Source organism: Papio anubis, chromosome 3, assembly GCF_008728515.1.
Source record: "Papio anubis isolate 15944 chromosome 3, Panubis1.0, whole genome shotgun sequence".
In the NCBI taxonomy this organism is placed as follows: Eukaryota; Metazoa; Chordata; class Mammalia; order Primates; family Cercopithecidae; genus Papio; species Papio anubis.
In genome coordinates, this window is record NC_044978.1 from 95,080,267 (window position 1) to 95,103,747 (window position 23,481).

Here is a 23,481-nt window from a genome sequence, read left to right on the forward strand (position 1 = left end):
AAAAATCCATGCATAATTTTTGTAATATCCACCACCACAGATAAACAAAAAAGTCCTCACATTCAAAGGGTTAGACACAGCTGCATTAGAGCTTAAGAAAAGAAAATACAGTCAACCCTCTGTGGATCAAAAATATGTGGGAAAGGCCAGGCACAGCAGGTCATGCCTGAAATCCCAGCACTTTGGGAAGCCAAGGTGAGAGGCCAGGAGTTCAAGACCATCCTGGGCAACATACGTAGTGAGACCTCATCTCTACAAAGAATTTAAAAATTAGCCAGGCATGGTAGTGGGAGTCTACAGTCCTGGCTACTCGGGAGGTTGAGGTGTGGAGGATCGCTTGAGCCTAGGAGTTTGAGGTTACAGTGAACTATGATCATGCCACTGCACTCTAGCCTGGGTGACAGCGAGACTATGTCTAAAAAAAAAAAAAAAAAAGAAAGTATATGGGAGGATTTGCATAGAGTAAATACAAATTCTACAGCATTTTATATAGAAGGCTTGAGCATCCACGGATTTTGGGATCTGAGAGGGGTCCTGGAACCAATCCTCTACAGATACTGAAGGACAACTATACTGGTGTCTTCATATTTTTAAATTCAAAGAAAAACTTTTCTTTAAGCAAACAAAACAAGAAACCCATATCTAAAGTACCTGTTCTGGAAAACATTAGCAATGGCTTTAAAGCAGCCGGCCGCCACCCTCCTGGAGCCCGTGTAGCAGCGGTCCACAGCCCAGTACATCAGGTTGCTCTGATCAGGGTTCAGCTCCAGCAACAACGTAACTGCTTCACAGCCCAGCTGGTGAACCTAGGCAAAGGTTGTGAAATTGCTCAATAGAGACAGAATGTTACATATTTTTTGTCTGTTTCCCAACAGTTCTTACTAAGGTAATATGGTGCATATATTCATTGTAATTAATAGGAAAATTCCATCTCCTTTTGTTCACCTCCCTCTCATTTTACTCAGCCAGCAGAAAAAAACCACACAGATGAATTGAATTTGGCCTCTTGCTTTTTACACGAGCCTCTCTAGTATGATTCTGTCTTCCAACAGAGCCCTGAAGGCGGTTAATGAATATGAATAGTGATTAAGTGCTTTCAGAAAAATGAGTCATTAAGCTCTCTAATTATTTTTATCAAGCTTTATTCTTGTTTTTGACAACCCAATACAAAAATTGTTGTGAGGGGAAAAAGATGTAAGTCCTATGTTAAATTGTGAAGTCTGTAAATGTACAATATGAGAGTAAGGAAAGCAAAGGGTGTGGAGGGCAAGGCAGAATGATTAAATGGAAAGTGGTTAAAAAAAATGAAATGAAACATAGCAAATAACATATTTCTCCCATGCAGCTCAATATGTTCTATGTTAGTATTTTATTTATTGACTTAGAACCCTGTTGAGAGACACACACCACTGTATTAATCCTATAATATTAAAAGGGAAATTAAAATTATTCAAATTAATGATACGTAAGAATTGGAACATTTTTACATTATGAGATCCTATTTAACTTTATATAATATGCTTTTTGCATATGATCCTAACCTATCTTATTTTTTAAAAAAGACTTGTTTTTAGTGCAACATACACGAACTGCTAATAATACAATGAGAATTTATTATGAACCTTTAAGGAAACTGTCATAATTACCTTTTTGTCCAGAGAATCCAAAATGTTATCCAACCATTTGTATAAATAGCCATCTGATGAAAGTCCTACATTATCTGCAACAGGGCCACAACATAGTACAGCAGACATAGCCTTCAAATAATAATATTAGAATTATATTTAACAAATTTAAGAGGTTAAATGTTGGTTGCTTAATGAGAAGAGGCAAAATACTTATCTAGTATCTAGTCACAATACTTTAATTTTTTTCTTTACAAATTATTTTTTAAAACTAAGAAATTTATTATGAGTAAGTAAATATGACACCAAATTAGACATGGAGTTTGAACAATACTGTAAAGGAAGATAAAAAGACCAAGAAAAAGTACTTAAGTAACGGAAAAAAAGGCATTCCTTTCAAGTAATACTCAGTTATTTAAGATAATAGTGATCAAATTTGAGTAGATTCTGGAAGTGTTTTTCATTGTATTTTATGTATTTAAATATAACTTTTGGTATAAATTTTGAATACGGCAGAAAAACATATATTCTAATACTCTCAGATACTGTGAAGAAATTCTTATCCTCTTTAAAATACTAGTGACTGAGAGACATAAAAATATTCAACTCTGCTCTTAAAAAAAAAAGAAATCAGGTTTCTAAGTAAATACCTTTAATGCACAGTATTGATGTCTATTAATTTGCATATTTCTATCACTGTATCTGTCCAAGGGCGTAAACATGATGCTAAAAGGACCTGCCCAGTGACTGAACAGCATAAATAGACTGTGACGAAGGCTCTGCTGAGGAAAAATACTTCTTCTCTGGTGCACTGCAAATAAGAAAAGATAGAAAACATTTATTTCCATTTCTTTTTGCTTTAACTTTTTACCGACATGTTACTGAATGTGTAACAGTGTAAAAAAGAAAGCAAAATTTTTCATTTTAAACTATCAAAAACCTCCACAGTAGCAGGGATCATTTATATATATGCAAATCGCAGAAACAAAGTTGCAGTCTGTGTCACTCTGTGGCAGCATTACATGACATACAGCATCTCTGCAAGCAGAAATTCCATGACAGGCTCAATGGCACATGAAAGCTGGCACAGAGGTGGGGCCAGGAGCCCATTTCTCCTTGGGCTATCACTGGCTATATGGTGAGACTGGCCAAGATTTTAACACAGACACACCTCTGTATTTTGGTTCACTGGTAAGTAAGGGCTTTGGACAAGATACATGTTTTCAAACTTTGTACTTTTTTTTTTTCAGCAGGAAAGCTGCCTTTTCCTGCTAAAGGAAGCTTACATGTAATCTCAATACATAAAATAGATAAAAGCGGAGTTGAGGCCTAGCGTCCAAACACATTCTGCTGCTTTCTGCTGATGGCACTGGACAACCTCAGGGCTTTGAGAAACAGCAAAGTTTGAAAACCACTGGTTTAAATGATCTCCAAGGATTTTTTCCCCCATTTCGAAATTCTACTATATAATTTCTCTATATCTATCCTTCTTGAAGAAACTCAGCAGTATCACAATAAACCAATTTGGAAGTTGTAAAAAAGTGTTTAGTAATAGACTAAACCACATCTTTACATTAGTGAGCTTCAGATCAGAAAATTTTGAAAAAAAAATGCTCTTTTCCTTTGACAGTATCATTTTCCTTTCAAAGATGAAAACAAGGCTCCTACAGTTGAAACTGACATATGAAATTAAGTGCTTAATGACCCTGTTATAAAATACAACCCATGTTCTTCAGGCATCAACTGTCTGTATATACTATTCAAAGCAACAATGTGACTTTAATTTTTCAGAGAGAAAAAGAAACATTTGTATTTATACTGTATGCCAAAGGCTAGAGTCACATTACTTCTTACAGTTGTCAAGAATTTAACTTTTAAAAATGTAATTGTGTATATTAATCTTCCTACTATCTAAACCAATATCTGTCAATATAGAACCTACTCAATAATTAGAACATATCTGGTAAACCAATAACATGGAATCCTTGTTACATTTTGTATTTATGGCCTATATTCTTTTCCCATTATTCAACAGTATCTTCTTAATTTTATTCTCAATTATCATTTGAAACACTGCACTCTGCTTATTGCATCTAAAACAAGGTTGTCTAAAGAGCTTATTCTATTGATTTCTCTAGGTTCTTGTGTCAGTATCCTGATCATTATTGAAATTCCATGCTGGGTTGCTTTTTTATTTCTAATCACTGACAATAATTCAAAGGGAAAAAAAACTCCAGCCATCCAGGTTATGCTGACATATTTTTCCAGTATGTTCATACGTTACTTTATCAACTTAGATTATTAAACCTCAAGGAAAGAAAAAATATGACAGTTCCTTAATACTCAATAATGCTTTAAGAAATTGAAAATAATACCTGGAACATTCTGAATAATATTCGCCACTAAGGCACTAAAATGGCATCGTATATCCTTCAGTGTGTCAGAGTCTTTTTCATTTTCTGCTTCCAGGAGTTGTCTAGTTAAATCTACATACTCCAATAAAGTGTTGTTGAGAAAATGTGTTTCATTATCAAGGCCACCACTTGCACTGAAAATATTGAAGAAAACAAATGATGAAGCAAATGGGACTTTAAATTATAATTTATATAAAAAATTCTTAATACTCAAAATGAGAATAATACATGTTAATTTTGCATGCTCATGGCAGCATGCAACTTAATATATGAAAATTAAATGAATACGATTTTGCTTACTTTAATACGAAAATAGATGGTGCTTCTTAATCTAGGAACTGCTATTGCAATTTATATTATTCAACTCCATATCTAACTTAAATCAACTCAGTGCTAAATGTTGTTTCCTCTCTGTGAAACACATGGATTTCTAAACAAAGAGACAGGAGGCATATGAAATGGGGAGGATCAGTTTAGAAAAGTTGAAAAAGACTAGTTCTATTTATTCATAGCTGCCATGTCTATTCATATTATGCCTTCAGTATAATCAAATATCTATTAGTCACTTATTCTCAGTAAGATTCTGGGATAGGTATTATCAGGGATGCAAAAATCTGAGAGAATTCTGGTAAGAATAGGGTAGAGTACTGGGTTTCAAAACCTCTTTCTAGACCTATGGAACTGCCTTTAAGAGTATCTGCAATGCGCTAGGTACGGTGGCTCACACCTGTAATGCCAGCACTTTGGGAAGCCAAGGTGGGTGGATCACTGAGTTCAAGAGATCGACACCAGCCTGTGCAACATGATGAAACCCCGTCTCTACAAAATACACAAAAATTTGCCAGGCATGGTGGTGCACGCCTGTAGTCCCAGCTACTCAGGAGGCTAAGGTGGGAGGATTGTTTGAGCCTTGTGATCTAGTCACTGCATTCCCGCCTCGGTGACAGAGCAAGAGCCTGTCTCAAGGAGGAAAGATATATCTGCAATGAGGTTTTCTTTGAGGCAGGGATCTATGTCTGTGCCTGGAAACCACTGACTGACTGATAGGGGAGTATTTGGTTAGAGTCAGAAGTCCTGGATTCCTGTCTTGTTTCATCAATCATTAAGCATATACCCCGTATCTACCTCAGAGTGTTTTAGAAGGATGTAAATGAACTGCTATATATGAAAAGGCCTAGCAAACAATAAATGCTATATAAATGATTAGCTATTACATATGCATTTATTTAGGTCAGCTTTTTCTTATTATGTTTGAAAAGTACTTCTAATATATATTATTTTAAAGGTAATTTTTTTTTAATAGTTAGTAACTTTGGAATAAATATCCTAAACCTATGAAAACAAGAGTTAGGAGTTGCAATGATACTATAGTATATTGACTATATCAGTCTACAACAATAAATATGTATTGAATGAATCAATGTATGACCTTTATTCCTTAAATAAGTGTTTTTCAGGTGCTTTTCAAATTTTTTCCTTTATTCCTTAAATGAGTGTTTTTCAAGCTCTGGATCATGACCTATTAGTGGATAGGAAACTGATTTAGTGGACTACAACCTGCACCAGAATAAAATCTTCATTAATCTAACAAATATTCATTATCTCCTATGTGTCAGGTACATGAAATCCACTAGGTGAACAAAACAAAGTTCCCTGTCTTCTTGGCATTCAGAACTCATTATTTTCCTTAGCCATGGTAATTTAAAAATCTAGAATAGCAATAACTTTCTATCAATAACTCTTTTTAAAAATACTTCAAAACAAAATACACAACTGGCTTCAAAGATCATTATTGCTTAATAGTCATATAGTTTTTGGTAGTTAAATTTAAATAGAGCAACATTTTGCATTCCCTAAAATAGAACCATTTAAAGGTTCTTCTACTAACGCTACAATTAAAGCAACCAAAAAAAAAGATTCAGATGTGTATCAGGTTGTTAATTTTTTGCATCAAGCCAGCAAGTTTCAATTTTACTTTTCCTAACTCTTATTTTTTGTGAAAGAAAAAAAGAGAATGGCATTTCTTTTCTCTTTTTTTGATACAGAGTTTCGCTCTTCTCACCCAGGCTGGAGTGCAATGGCACTATGTTGGCTCACAGCAACCTCTGCGTCCTGGTTTTGAACGATTCTCCTGCCTTAGCCTCCCGAGTAGCTGAGACTACAGGCATGCACCACCATGCCCAGCTAATTTTTGTATTTTTAGTAGTAGAGATGGGGTTTCACCATGTTGGTCAGGATGGTCTCGAAGTCCTGACCTCAGGTGATCTGCCCTCCTCGGCCTCCCAAAGTGCTAGGATTACAGGTGTGACCCACTGCACCCGACCAATATTTCTTTATTTGCTTTTTACTAGGAAAGAAAAGTAAATCAATAGTTTAAATAATACTCTGATTAAAAATCTATTTTGAAAGCATTTGTCAAAAGCATTCAATGCTACATATGAAAGGTGTTAGGTAAAATAAATAATCGGGAGAAATGCTAAAGGAATAATGCCATGCAGTTACCATAGTTACTACACTTGTTGTATTATTAATACTTCTTTTTCTCCTTTTTGTTTCAAGACAGAGTCTCGCTCTTTTCCCAGGCTGGAGTGCAGTGGCATGGTCAAGGCTCACTGCAACCTCAATGTCCTGGGCTCAGGTGATCCTTCCACCTCAGCCTTCCAGGTATCTGGGACTATTGGTCTGCCACTATTCCCGCCTGATTGTTTGCATTTTTTATAGAGAGGGGATTTTGCTATGTTGCCTAGGCTGGTCTCCAACCCCTGGGCTCAAGCGATCCACCCGTCTCAGCCTCCCAAAATGTTGGTATTACAGGCGTAAGCCACTGCAGCTGGTCCATTTTTTTTTTTTTCTCCTTAAGATATCTTTTCAGTGACCTTTTTTGGATATGGTCAGATCTATTATTTTTCTCCTTCAATGGTCAGGTAACACCATTATCCTCCTAAGGAAATAGTTATTTTTCAACATTCGGCTGATGGAATTTTCCTCAAGGGGCTAGGCTTAGTGTGAAGATGCCTTTATTGCGGCAATATCTCCAGGTTTCATGGTTTTGTCTGTGAAGGGTGGAAAACTGTTATGAATTATATTTGTAGATTTCATAATTTTTCCTGGCAGGATAGATAACAAGTTCATTGGAATAAATTTGTAAGCCTTATAATGTTTAACCTGTGAATATATTATTTTTTCAAGCTCAGAAGAAAAAATCTTTAAAATGAGGTAAAAAACAGGAAAATCTGTGAAGAAAAATCTACTACCATCCACTTGCCAAGATAACTAGGTTCCAACAAATATCAAAATCATAGGAACACTATATCCATTTTTTGCCAGAAGCAATCCAATTCTGGTGGTAGATTTTTCAATACATTTTTAGCTATTGGTTAGTGTATCGAATATTTGTTAAATAATTTTCATAGTGATACATACAGGTTTTCTTGTTGCAATGGTGCTTTTCTGTTTTTATACATTTCATGAGTGAAAAGAGATTACATTCTCTAGGATCATTCCAAAGTTTTAACAATGTGAATCCAATACTGACCTGTGACTAATGACACCAGCATCTGCCAGCAGTTCAAATATTCGTACCAGTTGTACTCGTAAAATGTCTCGACGCCTGCGCCGTTTCATATTCTATTCCAAAGATACAAACATATTAATTAAAATCTTGCGGGTGTAACTTGGAAAGAATAATGTGAATGTCTCAGAGAGAGGTTCTGGGCTCACTGAAGTTATTTTGCTTGTACAATGTAGACTGTAGGTACTCTGGTAGCTACTGCCTCAAAGAGATATGTGTGAACAGTCTGAAATGAATGAGTCAAATAAAGTCACATGACATCTTACATGGTGACAACCCCTGTGTGTCAGGGGAAGTAAAATACTACATTTTTAGGTTATTTGCTAATCAGACAGTTTTAGAATCGAAGTAATTAGTAAACCGTTATCATGGACTAATAAAGAATCCCTAATACCCTCCCAAAAATATGACATAAGTCTAGGGAAAACAATCCTAAAAAGAACTTAAGATTTTGCTCATGCCACAGTTTTCTACACAACGATTAATTTTGGCACAAAAAAATAAACAAATATGAGAAAAACTCCCTTACTCATTACGATATGAATAAATATGTTTGTATTATTAGGTCCAAAGAACTAGAATAATGCCTAGAATAATAGTTGTAACATTTCAACTTGATTCTGCTTCTAGCAGAAAGTCATGTGAGAGATATCGATCACCTATATCACCTTCTACTAATAATAGCTCATTATTTCATTTGTGATGTAATTTTCAAATTACAGAGCAATTAAAAACATATTTACTAGTCTTTCACTTTCTCGTCCATGACCCAATTTTTCTGCCTTCCAGGTGCGTGACATTTTACTAATGACTAATCAATTACATTTACTTTTCTCTGGGCTCTTTCTAAAGTTGACAGTAATTCATTTGGGACAGGATGATTTCTTATCAGTCTTTGAAGATTACTGCAACTCGTTTTTGCAGTTTGGTTGGCCTGTTTTCATTTTATCTTCACAGAAACAGTGTGAGTCTAAAGCTCTTAAACTATAACTCATATTCAAGGCACATCACCGTATGTGTTTAATAGCTTTCCTTCTGAAATTCAGAAAAATAAATACTGCTATTTTGTTTTGTTTCAAGCTTACATTTCTCTAATAAGTCATCCAGCACTGTAACCAAACTGATCATTCTGAAACAAAAATCAAATCAATGACAAAATGGGAATACTATCATGACCCTACAGTGCTGAATTAAAGGAGAGTGAGGAATTGCAGATGATGTTTCAAAGTCCCTAAACTGCAGGGATTATCACCATCTCCCTCTCCTGCTTAAATTCCTCAGGGGATCCCTGACATTAACAGCACTGATTCCTAAACAATGTTCTACAGCAGACTCATCTAAGATGCTTTACAAAAATAGACTTCTGGACCCTATTCCAGAGATTCTCATTCAATAGGCCCAGGAGTCTAAAATTTTTAGCAAGCTCCCCAGGTAATTCTCAGATGCCACAGGCATAGGAACTACTGGTCTATTGGTTAAAGCTAAAACTAGTAGTTTTTCATGAGATATTTCTCATCCTGCTATCCAGCCTAATATTCAATCACTTCCCCCATAATATAATTATACAGAAAAATTTGCCATTTCAAAATTCTTTGTAAAGTTTGCAAATGCTGTTCTTCACCTAGAATACTTTTCCCTTGCTTGTCCACTGGGAAACATGCTTCAAAATTCATCTCAAATATCAGCACTTCATCTATAATGCCTTCCTTACCCTGCAACCAGAGTCCCAGGCTTTCCTCTCTGTAGTTCTTAGAATCCCTTCTCTATGATTTTATTTCAGTACGTAATAAATTGCTAGAATTAAGGTTATGCAACCATCTGTCCCACTGGACCTATAGTTTCTGAAAGTTGCTCAGAACTGAAACTACAGCCCATGGGTCAAATCTGGCCCACGGCTACCTGTTACTGCAAATAAGGTTTTACTGGAAAACAGCCACACTCCTTTTTTTAATGTAGTCTACGAATGCTTTCATGCTACAAAGGCAAGGTTGAGTAGAGGCCTGTAAAGCCGAAAATATTTATCTGCAGAAAAAGTTTGCCACCTCCAACCTAGACCCTATTTTCTGCCCTCACTTAAGTTAAAGCAATTGTTCATTCATTTTACATAATGGGTTTCTGCATAAGATCTTCTGGGGGGAGGGGAAGTGTCTGCATCTTAAAAAGAAGAATACACTAGATAATCGTCTTAATTTCTAACTTTTGATATAACATGTAAATATGGCAGAAAAATAAATGTTCACTAATAGAAGGCTGCAGAACACAGCTCACCTCCGGCCTTCTCTCGAGTGCTTCTTTAATTATGGGATGTAATTCCTCTATTAGTTCCCTAGAAGAAAAATGGTACATATTCTATTAATAGCTACACAGATATAATTTGACACATGTAAATATGTAAAGATATGATGTAAACTGACAAGTGTTAATTCAAATCCTACTGTTTTAAATGCAATGTCTATTGTTTTATTTTGTTTATAAAATAACACATTATATTATAGATTATTTGGAAACCAGGAAAAAAATGGTATAGGCCCCTTATTTTAATTTATAGAGGGAATACTATCAATACTTTTATTCAATCAGTTTGCAAGTGACATACATTTTACTTAGTTCAAACTATTTTATATAAAATGGTATCCTTTTTTCTTTTTTTGAGACAGAGTTTCACTCTCGTTGCCCAGGCTGGAGTGCAATGGCATGATCTTGGCTCACTGCCACTTACGCCTCCCAAATTCAAGTGATTCTCCTGCCTCGGCCTCCCGAGTAACTGGGATTACAGGCATGCACCACTATGTCTGGCTAATTTTTTGTATTTTTAGTAGAGACAGGGTTTCTCCATGTTGGTCAGGCTGGTCTCAAACTCCCGACCTCAGGCGATTTGCCTGCCTCAGCCTCCCAAAGTGCTAGGATTACAGGTGTGAGCCATCGTGCCCGGCCTCCTTTTTTCTTTTCTTACACTAACATAGTTAATTTTATATGCCAATAACTAATTCATGATATTCAAACACAGAGTGGGGTACCATAATTTTCCTAGACATTTTCATTTATTAATGAATCATTATATTTTATCTAATTTTCTCTTACTAAAAATATTGCCTCTGTGAACAACTTTGTATATTTATCATTGTTTTCTATCTCCTTAGGATTAATTTTACAAATTAAATTAACGGGTCAAAGGGTATGAACTTTGTAAAAATGATAAATTTATCTTTATTTATATTTTGATTTTAAATTGAAAATGTGCTTATTTTAAGATTGGGAAAATCTGAAAGTTTTTCCAAAACTTCATTTATAAGAAATGCTATCCCACACCTATAGATATATTACAATTTATTAACCTATTCTTTTTTACTTAAATGTTCCTTTCCATGGAAATCTTTAGCAAAAGGCAGAAGATTTATACAATCTGAAGATAAACCAGGGTATTAACCTATTTCCTGGTTGTACAGGTTATCTTGGAGACAAAACATCAGATACCATTCTCACATTAATTGAGGAAATTCTCAAAAGAATAAATTCCATGCCCAGGAGACAACAAGGCAGAACTTCAGGCAAAACTGAAGAATTTGCTTCATTAATATAAAAAAATCACGAATGATATCAAACATCTATGTAAATACTTTTTGAAAGATATTCTAATTCTCTTGGATAAGCAGGGGGAAAACTGGAGTTTTAACTACTAGACCAAGATTACACATTAAAAGAATGACTACATAAATAAATATAGTAGGAAAATACTAAATATTTATACGGCATTTCATTATTCCTAGAATACATAGGTAAGTTTTAATCTGCTCAGTCAAAATGAGGAAATAAAACTTCCAATAAATGACTTGCTAAATGTTACATGGCTAGTTAATTGGTGAAAGTCAGGCCTGGTATGTGACCATCCCAATAAGCACTCTGCTTGACCCTACCACACCTTCTAAGTAGCACATTTATTCTTTTAGTGCTTAAAAAAAAAAAAAGTATGAACATAGTTACCTAAAAGCTCCTGGGTTGGTCCTGCCAAGACCTAGAACAAGGGATTCTGTGATTTCCATGCTCTCGGAGCGCATCATTGGAACTATGTGCTTAAACAAGGATGAAGGGGATGGGATGCCAATAATCTGGAAAAAAAAAATACTATATTTATAACAGCCACTAATGATACTATGTCCAATTAGATAATCTGAGATTTCAGTAGTCGTAGGTCAAGGATAAATGGACAGATGAAACTTTACTATGAATGATACCTCAAATTTCACCTGTGGTGTACATAATTTAAAAGGTTAAATAACTTATCCAATGGCTTAATGCAAGCTCATTAACAAAACTTGGGGCTCCTAATTTCTTACCCTCACTCACGATCATATAATAGGCTGACTCCCTTCATCAGATACTCTGTACCTTTCGATCCATGAACATGAAGAAAACAAAATGACTTCTAAAATAGTCATCAGTGTTAAAATCAGATACTCTGGTCTTAAGTTTTGTCATTTTCATGAAAACAAAACCACTGCTCCTATCCAGTACCCTTTAGATCACTACATGATTTAGGGAAATTCTAGAAAGGCATTTAATTATGTAAATGATTCCTTTTGGGTTCTGAGAAGTGTGAGAACTACAAAAACTGGAATATGGGAAAATAGGTATGACAATTTCTTTTAAAATAACGAGTATGATAAACTGAATGGGCATGGGTCTTTCTTTCCAATGGAAAACTATGTACGTATTATTGATTCCGACTAGGAATCCATAAAAACAATGATGGGCTTTCTTGAGGTATTTTCCTTTTTGCAAGTAAGTAATATACTTTCAACTGAGTTACTTTATTGTCCATAAAAAGAAATTTTAAAATCTTATTTTTATGGGGCATTCAGATTTCATAGATCCAACAGTGGATCTGAGAAACTTACTTTGGAATCAATGCTATAGCCGCTATCTGGGGTAGACGCCAGCGTCTCAGGAGGAGAGCATCTCACAGAACCTGCAGATGTGGAAGATGACGATGTTGCTGCACTGCAGCAAAGGATCAGATAGTTTCTCCACAGGCCAATGTATGAGTCACTGCTTGTGGTGGTATTTACTTTCTTAGCATTGATGGGGCTACTAAGGAAAAAAAAAGAAAAATGGGCAGATATGAATAACACAACACATTTTTAAAAGTTTATTTTAACTAATGCTGTATTTCTTTCTTTCTTTTTCTGAGACAGAGTCTTTCTCTGTCACCCAGGCCGGAGTGCAAGTGGCACAATCTTGGCTCACTGCAATCTCCACCTCTCAGGCTCAAGTGACCCTCCCACCTCAGCCTCCAGAGTAGCTAGGACTATAGGTGTGCGCCACCACACCCAGCAAATTTTTTGTATTTTTGGTAGAGATGAGGTTTCGTCACGTTGCCCAGGATAGTCTCTAACTCCTGAGCTCAGATGATCCACCTGCCTCGGCTTTCCAAAGTGCTGGTGCTGGGATTACAGGGGTGAGCCACCATTCCTGGCCTAATGCTAATTAGAGAGATGGTTAGCATAAGGTTTTTATTACTAGTACTGTTTTGTGGACTGATATCAATGAATAAAGTACTGGATTAAAAATTAAAATATATTACCAGATCATTTTAACATTATTATTCCTGTGATAAAAGTTAATATTTTATTGGGCCGTATTTTATAACTTATTATGTATCCTCAATGTAGAAAGAAAATAAAACAAAAATCAAAATCATCTTTAATCCCACATGAAAATAAACACTGCATATTCTATATATCTTTAATTCATATACATGAACCGTAAATGCATGAATACATCTTTTAATTTATACAAATTAAATGGTTATTTTATTTTGTATCAACTTTTTAGACTTATGTATTTTTCACCTCTCTATGTAAATTAATATTCTGTGACATTATTTTGATTTATCATATGCTATATAAATATAAAGTATCATATTTTATATAACCAAGCTTTTGTTGTTTGACATTTTAGCTAATAGCAATTTTTCCCTATTATACACAATACTATACATTTGAATATATGGTTAATTATTTTCTTAGGTAATTCTTGAAAATGAAATCACAGAGTCAAAGAAGATACATATTTTCAAGGTTTCTGCCAAATTTCTGTCTTGACAGGTTACACCAATAAAATATTTTGAAACAATTCCATAAATCTTTCCAAATACCAAAATTATGTAAGAATTAAGGACTGAAAGCAAAGCAAAAGAGGAAAAATACAAATATATAATCTTTGCCTTCAACAAGTTTTGTAATATGCTAAGGTAAGTAATGCAAACACACCACTTCATTAATTCAGTAAGAGTATCATAGAACAATGTCCTAGTATGTTAACATACTGGGTATGGTAACATATCAGTTTAAAAAACTGTCAAAAATATCACTGCCCCCATGTGGGCTATGGGAGACATACAATAAAGAAATAAATAAAACAATGTCAGATGGTGTTAAGTTTGACGAAGAAAAATAGAGCAGAAAGGGGAGATAAAGAATGCTGCTAGGAGATGGGGTTATAATTTAAAATATGGTAATTAGAGAAGGCTACTTAAGATAAAGTCATAAATGGTATGCAAGGTGGCAAATGTCAATCTTTATTAAAAAAGTAACAACTAGACCAGGTGTGGTGGCTCACAACTGTAATCCCAGCACTTTGGGAGGCTGAAGTGGGAGGACTGCTTGAGCCCAGAAGTTTGAGATTGCAATCAGCTATGATTACACCTCTGCATTCCAGCCTAAACAACACAGCGAGACCTTGTCTCTTTGAAAAAAGAAAAAAAAGAAAGAAAAACAACACAAAACAAAAAAGAAATCCAATACACAATACCTGAGACCATATATATACAATTAGTAGAAATACTATTTCTACTAATTGTATATATATTCAAATCCAAAAGTAAGAATGACTATTCTGGGTAGGAAGTTTAAGAGATTTTAAAAAATAAGATTGAATTTGAACTATATCAGACATAGATACGCAAAAATTAAAAAAAAAAAAAAAGGTATCCTATGCTCATGTGAACAAAAGCTCACAAAATGGAAACTGTCAACCACATGTAATGAACTTTGAGGGGATAATTTGGTTCCAACATTGAAGGTATTTATAGAAAGTAAGAAAAAAAGTACAGAGTGAAGTCAGATTTGAAGAGCCTTTAATGTAGGCCTCAAGTGATAGGTCAGTACAGATGCTGGGTTTGCAGGGGCAAGTTACATGCTGAGAGGACTCATTCCATTCAATGTGATCTATGTAAGGGGAAATCAGGAACCCAAACCCAGATTCAAAAATTCTCCTCTGTATTTAAGAGCAAAAAAAAAAAAAAAAAAAAATTAACTAAAATTTATAATGGCCTTGGTCAACTCTCCATTTCATAATCAGTTACTCCAAAACTTTACCAACATCCTCACATCCACTACTCAGTGTGTTATTACCACTCCCCACCAGAAGGTGGCCTTCCTTATACTGTCATCAGGAAAAGTAAGGCCACTGAGCTGTTTCGCTCTGCTTCTCACCCTTTATCTACAAACTTCTGTATCTACATCCATACTCATCTTCAGATCCTTTCCTAATTTTTTCCCTTAACACAGATTCAATGGACACAACTATGTACCAAGTACAGTGTTATTAAGTAAACAATTAAAATTTGGTGAGACTGTATTACATGAAAAGGATGAAGAAGTTATGACACTATGTCCTTGACAACATTCTTCTCCCTCCTTAAGACATCAATACAGTATCACATATTATTTATGGGCCTTCCAATCTGTAATACTTTTGTATTTTTCAAATAAATACATACGAAAGCTGACAGTCTATACATTTTTAAATTTACACTAGGAAAATAACTTACTTTATATCGACCTGAGGGGACAACAACTGAAGTCTTGTGTATGCAAACATCCAAGCATAGCTCACAGCTGTAGAGCAGTGTTTAGGAAGATTTTCTTGCTTTAAAAAACTGGAGAGACTTATAATCCATGGGTCTTGGCCTTGGGTCACATGTGCAAATATCCATATGTGTGATGGACTAATCACATCAAACTGGTGGCTAATGGGAGAAGAGTTCCATTCTGCTAATGTTTGTAAATCTATCGAGCTAGGGCAATAGAGCAAAGTAGTCTATATGGAGAGGAAAAAATGGATTATTACACATTTCAATAACTTTGAAAATTTTACCATATAAATTGCTTTAAACTGAAAGTGGTCTATTAGTAGTTTCCAAAACAAGATAATATAAAGTCCATGGTAGGTTGAGGGGAGTAGAGAATTCCTGAAACTGCATGTTTGTGTATGTGCATTCATGTCTTTTTTTGGGAGAGGGATTCCACGTTTTCATTGTTCTCAAAAGGATCTATAAACCAAATACGTTCAGGACCACTATTTAAGTAATTCTTAAATAAATATCCAAATTTCATGGTATACCAAAAGCTGCTTTTTAGTTCTCTAAGAAGTGAACCATTAACTTTCATGTTGACCTGTATCTATGTATGTGTGGAACAGACCCAAAAATGAGCTCTTTGCTCCAGAGGTATATATTCTTAAATACTTGTTCAATATTTGAACTCTTCCACTAAAGAGATAAACATTTATGTTCAAAGAAAAGTATATTAAGCACTGCTTTAGGCACTAGAAACAAGTAATCCATTACTCTCTTTTTGGAATAATTCATAATTTATAGTTAATATCTAAAACAAAATGTTTTGAATTGCATAGATCCTTTCATAAAACAACCAGAAGAGAGGCTTTTAAATGTTCTTACCACAAATAAATGATAAACACATGAGATGATGGATACACTAACTAGCCTGATTGGGTCATTATACAATATAGACATGTATCGAAACATCAAATTGCACCACATAAATATGTACAATTACGTCTATTTAAAAATAAATAAAAATTAAAAATTTAATTTTTAAAAAGTTTAGCATCATGGTAGCGTCATGGGGGGGGGAACTGTACAGATTTCTAATAATCTCCTAGGCTTATAAAATCTTATTACCTCCCTTGGCTACATAAAACTCATGAATTATAAGAATCAGGTGTTATGCAGAAAGCTCTTAATGTTATGCATTAACCTCTTGTCCATGTATTCTAAAATAGGAGGAAATAATTTTTAAATAGTAAGGTTTTATAGCTATTCTTACATCAACTTTGGAATCTTAATATATGACCTTTTACCCTGTGAAGACCAAGTAAGAAAGTTTGCATAAACTTTCTTAGTAATGTGTTTGTGGACAAAGTGTGTCTCTCCATTTTAATGAGTCAAATTACATATGACATTGGTATAAAACACTGTGTACTTAACCCACTATACTTAAACTCATGTGATACACAAAAAATAGCTGCCAAAAAAGCACGGTATAAGTTTTTGCTTTGAGTATCACTATTTTTTTTCCCATAGCATTTTAACAAGTATTTCTATCTCAAGAATCTTATACGCCATAATGAACAGCAAACAGTAGCATAAAGTAAGATTCAATTTAACAGAAACTTCTTAGATCGGAAGGATTATAATTTTACAAACATAAAATTATTTTTATTTCTATGTGGAAGAGTACTTAACCAAGTATAAATAAATGTCACTTTTTAAGTACTATTCTTAAGCATTTTCTAATTTTCAAAAATAGTTTCTAACACATTACATTGGTTAAGGAAGTTCTTTTATGTATGCATGTATATATGTATATATATATGTGTGTCTGTCTTAAGTCTCAAAACAAGACTGGGTAGAATGAAGTCACTATAGTTACCTGATCAGCCCCAGTGAGATGTATGAAGCTCTCAAGAATGGATGGGCTTAGCCTGTCCATCACATCTATGGCTAATTCATCATCACCCTGTAAAAAAGATATCATATGTCTAAAAAAATTAGGAATGTTTAAGCAAAGTAGCCAAACCCAAGTAAACACTGAAAATTCACTTCAGTGTTATTTTATTTATTTATTTTGAGACAGAGTCTCACTCTATCACCCAGGATGGAGTGCAGTGGCGCGATCTCGGCTCACTGCAAACTCCGCCTCCTGGGTTCACACCACTCTCCTGCCTCAGCCTCCTGAGCAGCTGGGACTACAGGCACCCGCCACCACATCTGGCTAATTTTTTTTTTTTTTTTTTTGTATTTTTAGTAGAGACGGGGTTTCACTGTTAGCCAGGATGGTCTCCATCTCCCGACCTGTGATCCGCCTGCCTCAGCCTCCCAATTGAGAACAGTAAGTTAGTTTAGACCCATGGTAGTAACCTACCTATATGGGATAAGGACGGACAAAGAGATGGTTTTTAAGTACTTTCATTAGATAACTGAATGAAATACCTAAATCTTACCTTAGGTATTTCCAAAAGTGCAAATAAAGCCCGTATTTCTCTAAGGACACTGACGGCTAGTTTCCTAGTGGCAGGTCGACTGCTACAGAGAATGACAAGTGCAAAGCCTTCGACCACATGGAATACGTTGGAATATGGGCTCCTTTCCAGAGGAGGGGGATGAGAAGCTCCATTAGCTACACCATGCTTGAAAAACAGAAGTTAAAAATAAAATAAAAAATATGTATGTACAGACATTCCAGAAAAACAATTAATAAAGAATAAAGCAAATCATAGTGATTATGACTACAGGTCTGCCTTGGCTCAAGCAACTTAAATAGTATGTAATTTATAAAAATGGAATAGTGTGCACAGTGAAAAAAGCATTTCACTGGCAGTCTAAATATGAATTCTGTATCTAACTTCTATCATTCTCTATTTTGTAACCTTGGAACTGATAATCGGTCTTCACCTAATTTCTATGTGGGAAATGAGGGGATTGTAGTGTATCTTTCACACTCGGAGTGTGGACCAGCAGCCTGGCAACACTTGAGAGCTTCTAAGAAACTCTTTCTTGGGGGGCGGAGCAAGATGGCCGAATAGGAACAGCTCCAGTCTCCAACTCCCAGCGCGAGCGACACAGAAGACCGGTGATTTCTGCATTTTCAACTGAGGTACTGGGTTCATCTCACTAGGGAGTGCCGGACACTCGGTGCTGGTCAGCTGCTGCAGCCCGACCAGCGAGAGCTGAAGCAGGGCGAGGCATTGCCTCACCTGGGAAGCGCAAGGGGGAAGGGAATCCCTTTTCCTAGCCAGGGGAACTGAGACACACAACACCTGGAAAATCGGGTAACTCCCACCCCAATACTGCGCTTTAAGCAAACGGGCACACCAGGAGATTATATCCCACACCTGGCTGGGAGGGTACCACGCCCACGGAGCCTCCCTCATTGCTAGCACAGCAGTCTGCAATCTACCAGCAAGGCAGCAGCGAGACTGGGGGAGGGGCGCCCACCATTGCTGAGGCTTAAGTAGGTAAACAAAGCCCTGGGAAGCTCGAACTGGGTGCAGCTCACAGAAGCTCAAGGAAACCTGACTGTCTCTATAGACTCCACCTCTGGGGACAGGGCACAGTAAACAACAACAAAAGCAGCAGAAAACTCTGCAGACGCAAACAACTCTGTCTGACAGCTTTGAAGAGAGCGGTGGATCTCCCAGCACGGAGGTTGAGATCTGAGAAGGGACAGACTGCCTGCTCAAGTGGGTCCCTGACCCCTGAGTAGCGCTCTAACTGCAGACATCCCCACTAGGGGCAGCCTGGACACCCACACCTCACAGGGTGAGTACACCCCTGAGAGGAAGCCTGTGCTGAAGAATCAGATAGGTACACTCCGCTGTTCAGAAATATTCATCTTCTGCAGCCTCTGCTGCTGATACCCAGGCAAACAGGGTCTGAGGGACCTCAAGCAATCTCCAACAGACTCCACAGCTGATAATATCCCGACTGTTAGAAGGAAAACCATCAAACAGGAAGGACACTCTACACCAAAACCCCATCAGTACTCGCCACCATCATCAAAGACCAGAGGCAGAGCAAACCACAAAGATGGGAAAGCAGGCAGAAAAGCTGGAAAACTAAAAAAGGGTGACATTCTCCTGGCAATGAGCAGCTCACTTAACAACGGATCAAAGCTGGACAGAGAATGACTTTGATGATGAGAAGAAGGCTTCAGTCCACTCAAACCAGAGCCAAAAGGGAGGAATTAATGCACTCCAGCGAAAGAAACTAAAAATCTTGAAAAAAAAGGGAAGTAACGAGAAGCAGAGTAATTAATGGTGAGAAGGTCACAAACTAAATGAAAGAGATTAAAACCATGACACGCAGAAATACTGCGGACAAATGCACAAGCTTCCAAGTAACTGACTGATCAACTAAATGAAAGAGTGTCAGCGATTGAGGTCTGTCGGAATGAAACAGAAGCGAGAAGAGAAACCAAAAAGAAAAAGGAAAAGAATGAAACTGAAAGCCTGCAAGGAAGTATGGATTATGTAAAGACCAAATCTATCGCCTCGATTGGGGTGTCTGAAAGAGGGGAAATGTCCAAGTTGGAAACACTCTGCAGGGATATCATCCAGGAGAACTTCCCCAACCTAGTAGGGCAGGCCACCAAACTGCGGTACAGAGAACGCCATAAAGATAATTCTCGAGAAGAGCAACTCCAAGACACATAATTCGTCAGACTGCCGAAAATGAAGGAAAACCATGGCAGCCAGAGAGAAAGGTCGGTTACTCCACAAAGGGAAGCCCATCAGGATAACAAGCAGATCTCTCAGCAGAAACTCTACAAGCCAGAAGAGAGTGGGCCAATATTCAACATCTTCTAAAGAATTTTCAACCCAGAATTTCATATCCAGCCAAACTAAGTTTCATAAGTGAAGGAGAAATAAAAATCCTTTTACAGATAAGCAAATGCTTAGAGATTTTGTCACCACTAGAAGATCCAACCTGTCCCAAGAAACTGCATCAACTAACGAAAATAAGCAGTTAATATCATAATGGCAGGACTGCTCACACATAACAATATTAACCTTAAAACGTAAAATGGACTAAATGCTACAACTAAAAAGACACAGACTGGCAATCTGATAAAGAGTCAAGACCCATTGGTCTGCTGTATTCAGGAGACCCATCTCACATGCAGAGACATACATAGGTCAAAATAAAGGATATAAGATCTATCAAGCAATGTGGTGAACAAAAGCAGGACTTTGCAATACTAGTCTCTGATAAAACAGACTTAAACCAACAAAGATCAAAGAGACAAGAAGGCTACAATGGTGTTACCACCAACAGGAAGTAGCTAACTATCTCAAATATATATGCACCCAAATACAGAGCACCCAGATTCATAAAGCAAGTCCTAGAGACTTACAAAGAGACTTAGACTCCCATACAATAATAACGATTTCAACACACTCCACTGTCAACATTAGACAGATCAACTAGACAGAAAGTTAACAAGGATATCCAGGAATGAACTCATCTCTGCAGTAAGCAGACCTATTAGACATCTATAGAACTCTCCACCCTAAATCAACAGAATATACATTCTTTCTCAGCACCACATCGTACTTACTCCAAAATTGACCACATAATTGGAAGTAAATCACCTCAGCAAATGTACAAGAACAGAAATTATTATAACAAACTGTCTCTCAGACCACAGTGCAATCAAACATAGAAACCTAGGACTAAGAAACTCTAATCAAAACCGCCAACTACATGGAAACTGCACAACCTGCTCCTGAATGACTACTGGGTACATAAACGTAAAATGAAGGCAGAAATAAAGATGTTCTTGAAACCAATGAGAACAAAGATACAATATACCACGTGAATCTCTGGGACATACTTAGAAGCAGTGTGTAGAGGGAAATTATAGCACTAAATGCCCACAAGAGAAGCAGGAAGATCTAAAATTGACACTCTAACATCACAATTAAAAGAACTAGAGAAGCAAGAGCAAACATTCAAAAGCAAAGAAGGCAAGAAATAATCAAGACCAGAGCAGAACTGAAGGAGATAGGAGATACAAAACCTCCCAAAAATCAATGGTCCAGAGGAGTTGGTTTTGAAAGACAAACAAAATTGACAGACCGCCAGGCAAGACTAATAAAGAAAAAAGAGTAAAGAATCAAATAGACTAATAAAAAATGATAAAGTGGATATCACCACCGACCTTAACAGAAATACAAACTACCATCAGAGAATACTATAAACACCCTATGCAACAAACTGAAAATCTAGAAGAAATGGATAATCCCTGATTACCACACCTTCCAAGACTAAACCAGGAAGAAGTTGAAATCCCCTGAATAGACCAATAATAGTACTCTGAAATTGAGGCAATAATTAATAGCCTACCAACCAAAAAGTCCAGGACCGATGAATGCTATTGCTGACTCTACCAGAGGTACACAAGGAGGATGTACCACCTTCAAAACTATTCTCATCAATAGAAAAAAGAGGGAATCCTCCCCAGAACTCATTTTATGAGGCCAACATCATCCTGATAACAAAGCCCATAGACATGTAACAAAAAAAAGGGAATTTTAGACCAATATCCCTGATGAACATCAAAATCCCCAATAAAATACTGTAAACCGATTCAGCAGCACATCAAAAGCTTATCCAATTCATGATCAAGTGGGCTTCATCCCTGATGCGGCTGGTTCAACATTCTAAATCAATAAACATAATCCAGCATATAAACAGAACCAAAGACAAGAACCCACATTATTATCTCAATAGATGGCAGCACTTTAATAAAATTCAACAGGCCCTCACAAGCAAAAACGTCATAAATTGCATTATTGAATGTACCCCAAAATAATAAGACATTACGAATGCAAACCCACAGCCAATATCATACTGAGGGCAAAAACTGGAAAATTCCCTTGAAAACTTGGTACAAAGACAGGGATGCCCTCTCTCACCACTCCTATTCAAATATAGTACAGAAGTTCTTGGCCAGGGCAATCAGGGCAAGAGAAAGAAATCATGTACCCAGTTAGGAAAAGAAGCAAGTCAAATTAGTTCCTTGCAGATGACATGACTGTATATTTAGAAAACTCCCATTGTCTCAGCCCAAAATCTCTCAAGCTGATAAGAAACTTCAGCAAAGCCCCAGGATACAAAAATTAATAAAAATCACAAGCATTCTTATACACCAGTAACAGACAAAGAGAGTCAAATCATGAATGAACTCATCTACAATTAAGTCTCCAACAGAATGTTACCTAGGGAATCCAACTTACAAGGGATGTAAAGGACCTCTTTCAAGGAGTAACTGGCTAAACCACCGCTTCCAGTGAAATAAAACAGGGCACAAACAATGGAAGAATATCATCATGGATGGGAAGAATCAATATCGTGAAAATGGCCATACGCCCAAGGTTATTTATAAGATTCAATGCCTCCCATGAAGCTACCTTTTCAACGAAGCCTCTTCACAGAATTGGAAAAACTGCTTTAAAGTTCATATGGAACCAAAAAGAGCCCTCACAGATTTCCAAGACAATCCTAAGTCAAAAGAACAAAGCTGGAGGCATCACAATTTACCTGACTTCAAACTACATACTAAGGCAAGGCTACAGTAACCAAAACAGCATGGTACTGGTACCAAACAGATATAGACCAATGGAACAGAACGGAGTCCTCAGAAATAATACCACACATCTACAGCCATCTGATCTTTTGACAAACCTGAGAGAAACAAGAAATGGTGTTATCCCTATTTAATAAATGGTGCTGGAAAATTACAGTCATAAGTAGAAAGCTGAAACTGATCCTTTCCATCTTTATGAAAATTGAATTCAAGATGGATTAGAGACTACGAACGTTGACCTAACATCATAAAACCCGAGAAAACTTTAGTAGTACCATTCAGAAATAGGCATGGGCAAAACTTCATGCCCAAAACAACACCAAAAAGCAACGCAGCAAAGCCACCACAAATGGATTCATTAAACTTAAATATTTCTGCACAGCAACAAACCACCATCAGAGGAACAGGCAACCTACAGA

General features: G+C 36.4%; 1 protein-coding gene and 1 non-coding gene across 28 annotated transcripts in view; both read right to left on the minus strand.

Annotated features, from left to right (window-relative positions):
- The window catches only part of FRYL (FRY like transcription coactivator), a 285,578-nt gene that overhangs the window by 70,082 nt on the left and 192,015 nt on the right, over positions 1 to 23,481 (minus strand). For all 27 annotated transcript variants that reach the window (XR_004182756.1, XM_031664438.1, XM_031664443.1 and 24 more), the window contains 11 exons: positions 17,916 to 18,101; positions 17,345 to 17,431; positions 15,442 to 15,710; positions 12,506 to 12,698; positions 11,592 to 11,716; positions 9,879 to 9,936; positions 7,575 to 7,666; positions 4,001 to 4,173; positions 2,276 to 2,436; positions 1,647 to 1,757; positions 652 to 806 (listed from right to left, as the gene is read on the minus strand). Coding sequence is in view for 26 of the 27 variants with exons in the window: in XM_031664438.1 (XP_031520298.1) it covers positions 652 to 806; positions 1,647 to 1,757; positions 2,276 to 2,436; positions 4,001 to 4,173; positions 7,575 to 7,666; positions 9,879 to 9,936; positions 11,592 to 11,716; positions 12,506 to 12,698; positions 15,442 to 15,710; positions 17,345 to 17,431; positions 17,916 to 18,101 (1,610 nt within the window). In the remaining variant the exon portion in view is untranslated. The remainder of the gene's footprint in view (positions 1 to 651; positions 807 to 1,646; positions 1,758 to 2,275; positions 2,437 to 4,000; positions 4,174 to 7,574; positions 7,667 to 9,878; positions 9,937 to 11,591; positions 11,717 to 12,505; positions 12,699 to 15,441; positions 15,711 to 17,344; positions 17,432 to 17,915; positions 18,102 to 23,481) is intronic.
- On the minus strand, positions 10,914 to 11,033 carry LOC116274403. The gene has a single exon (XR_004183007.1). It is a non-coding gene; the product is annotated as a U5 spliceosomal RNA (small nuclear RNA).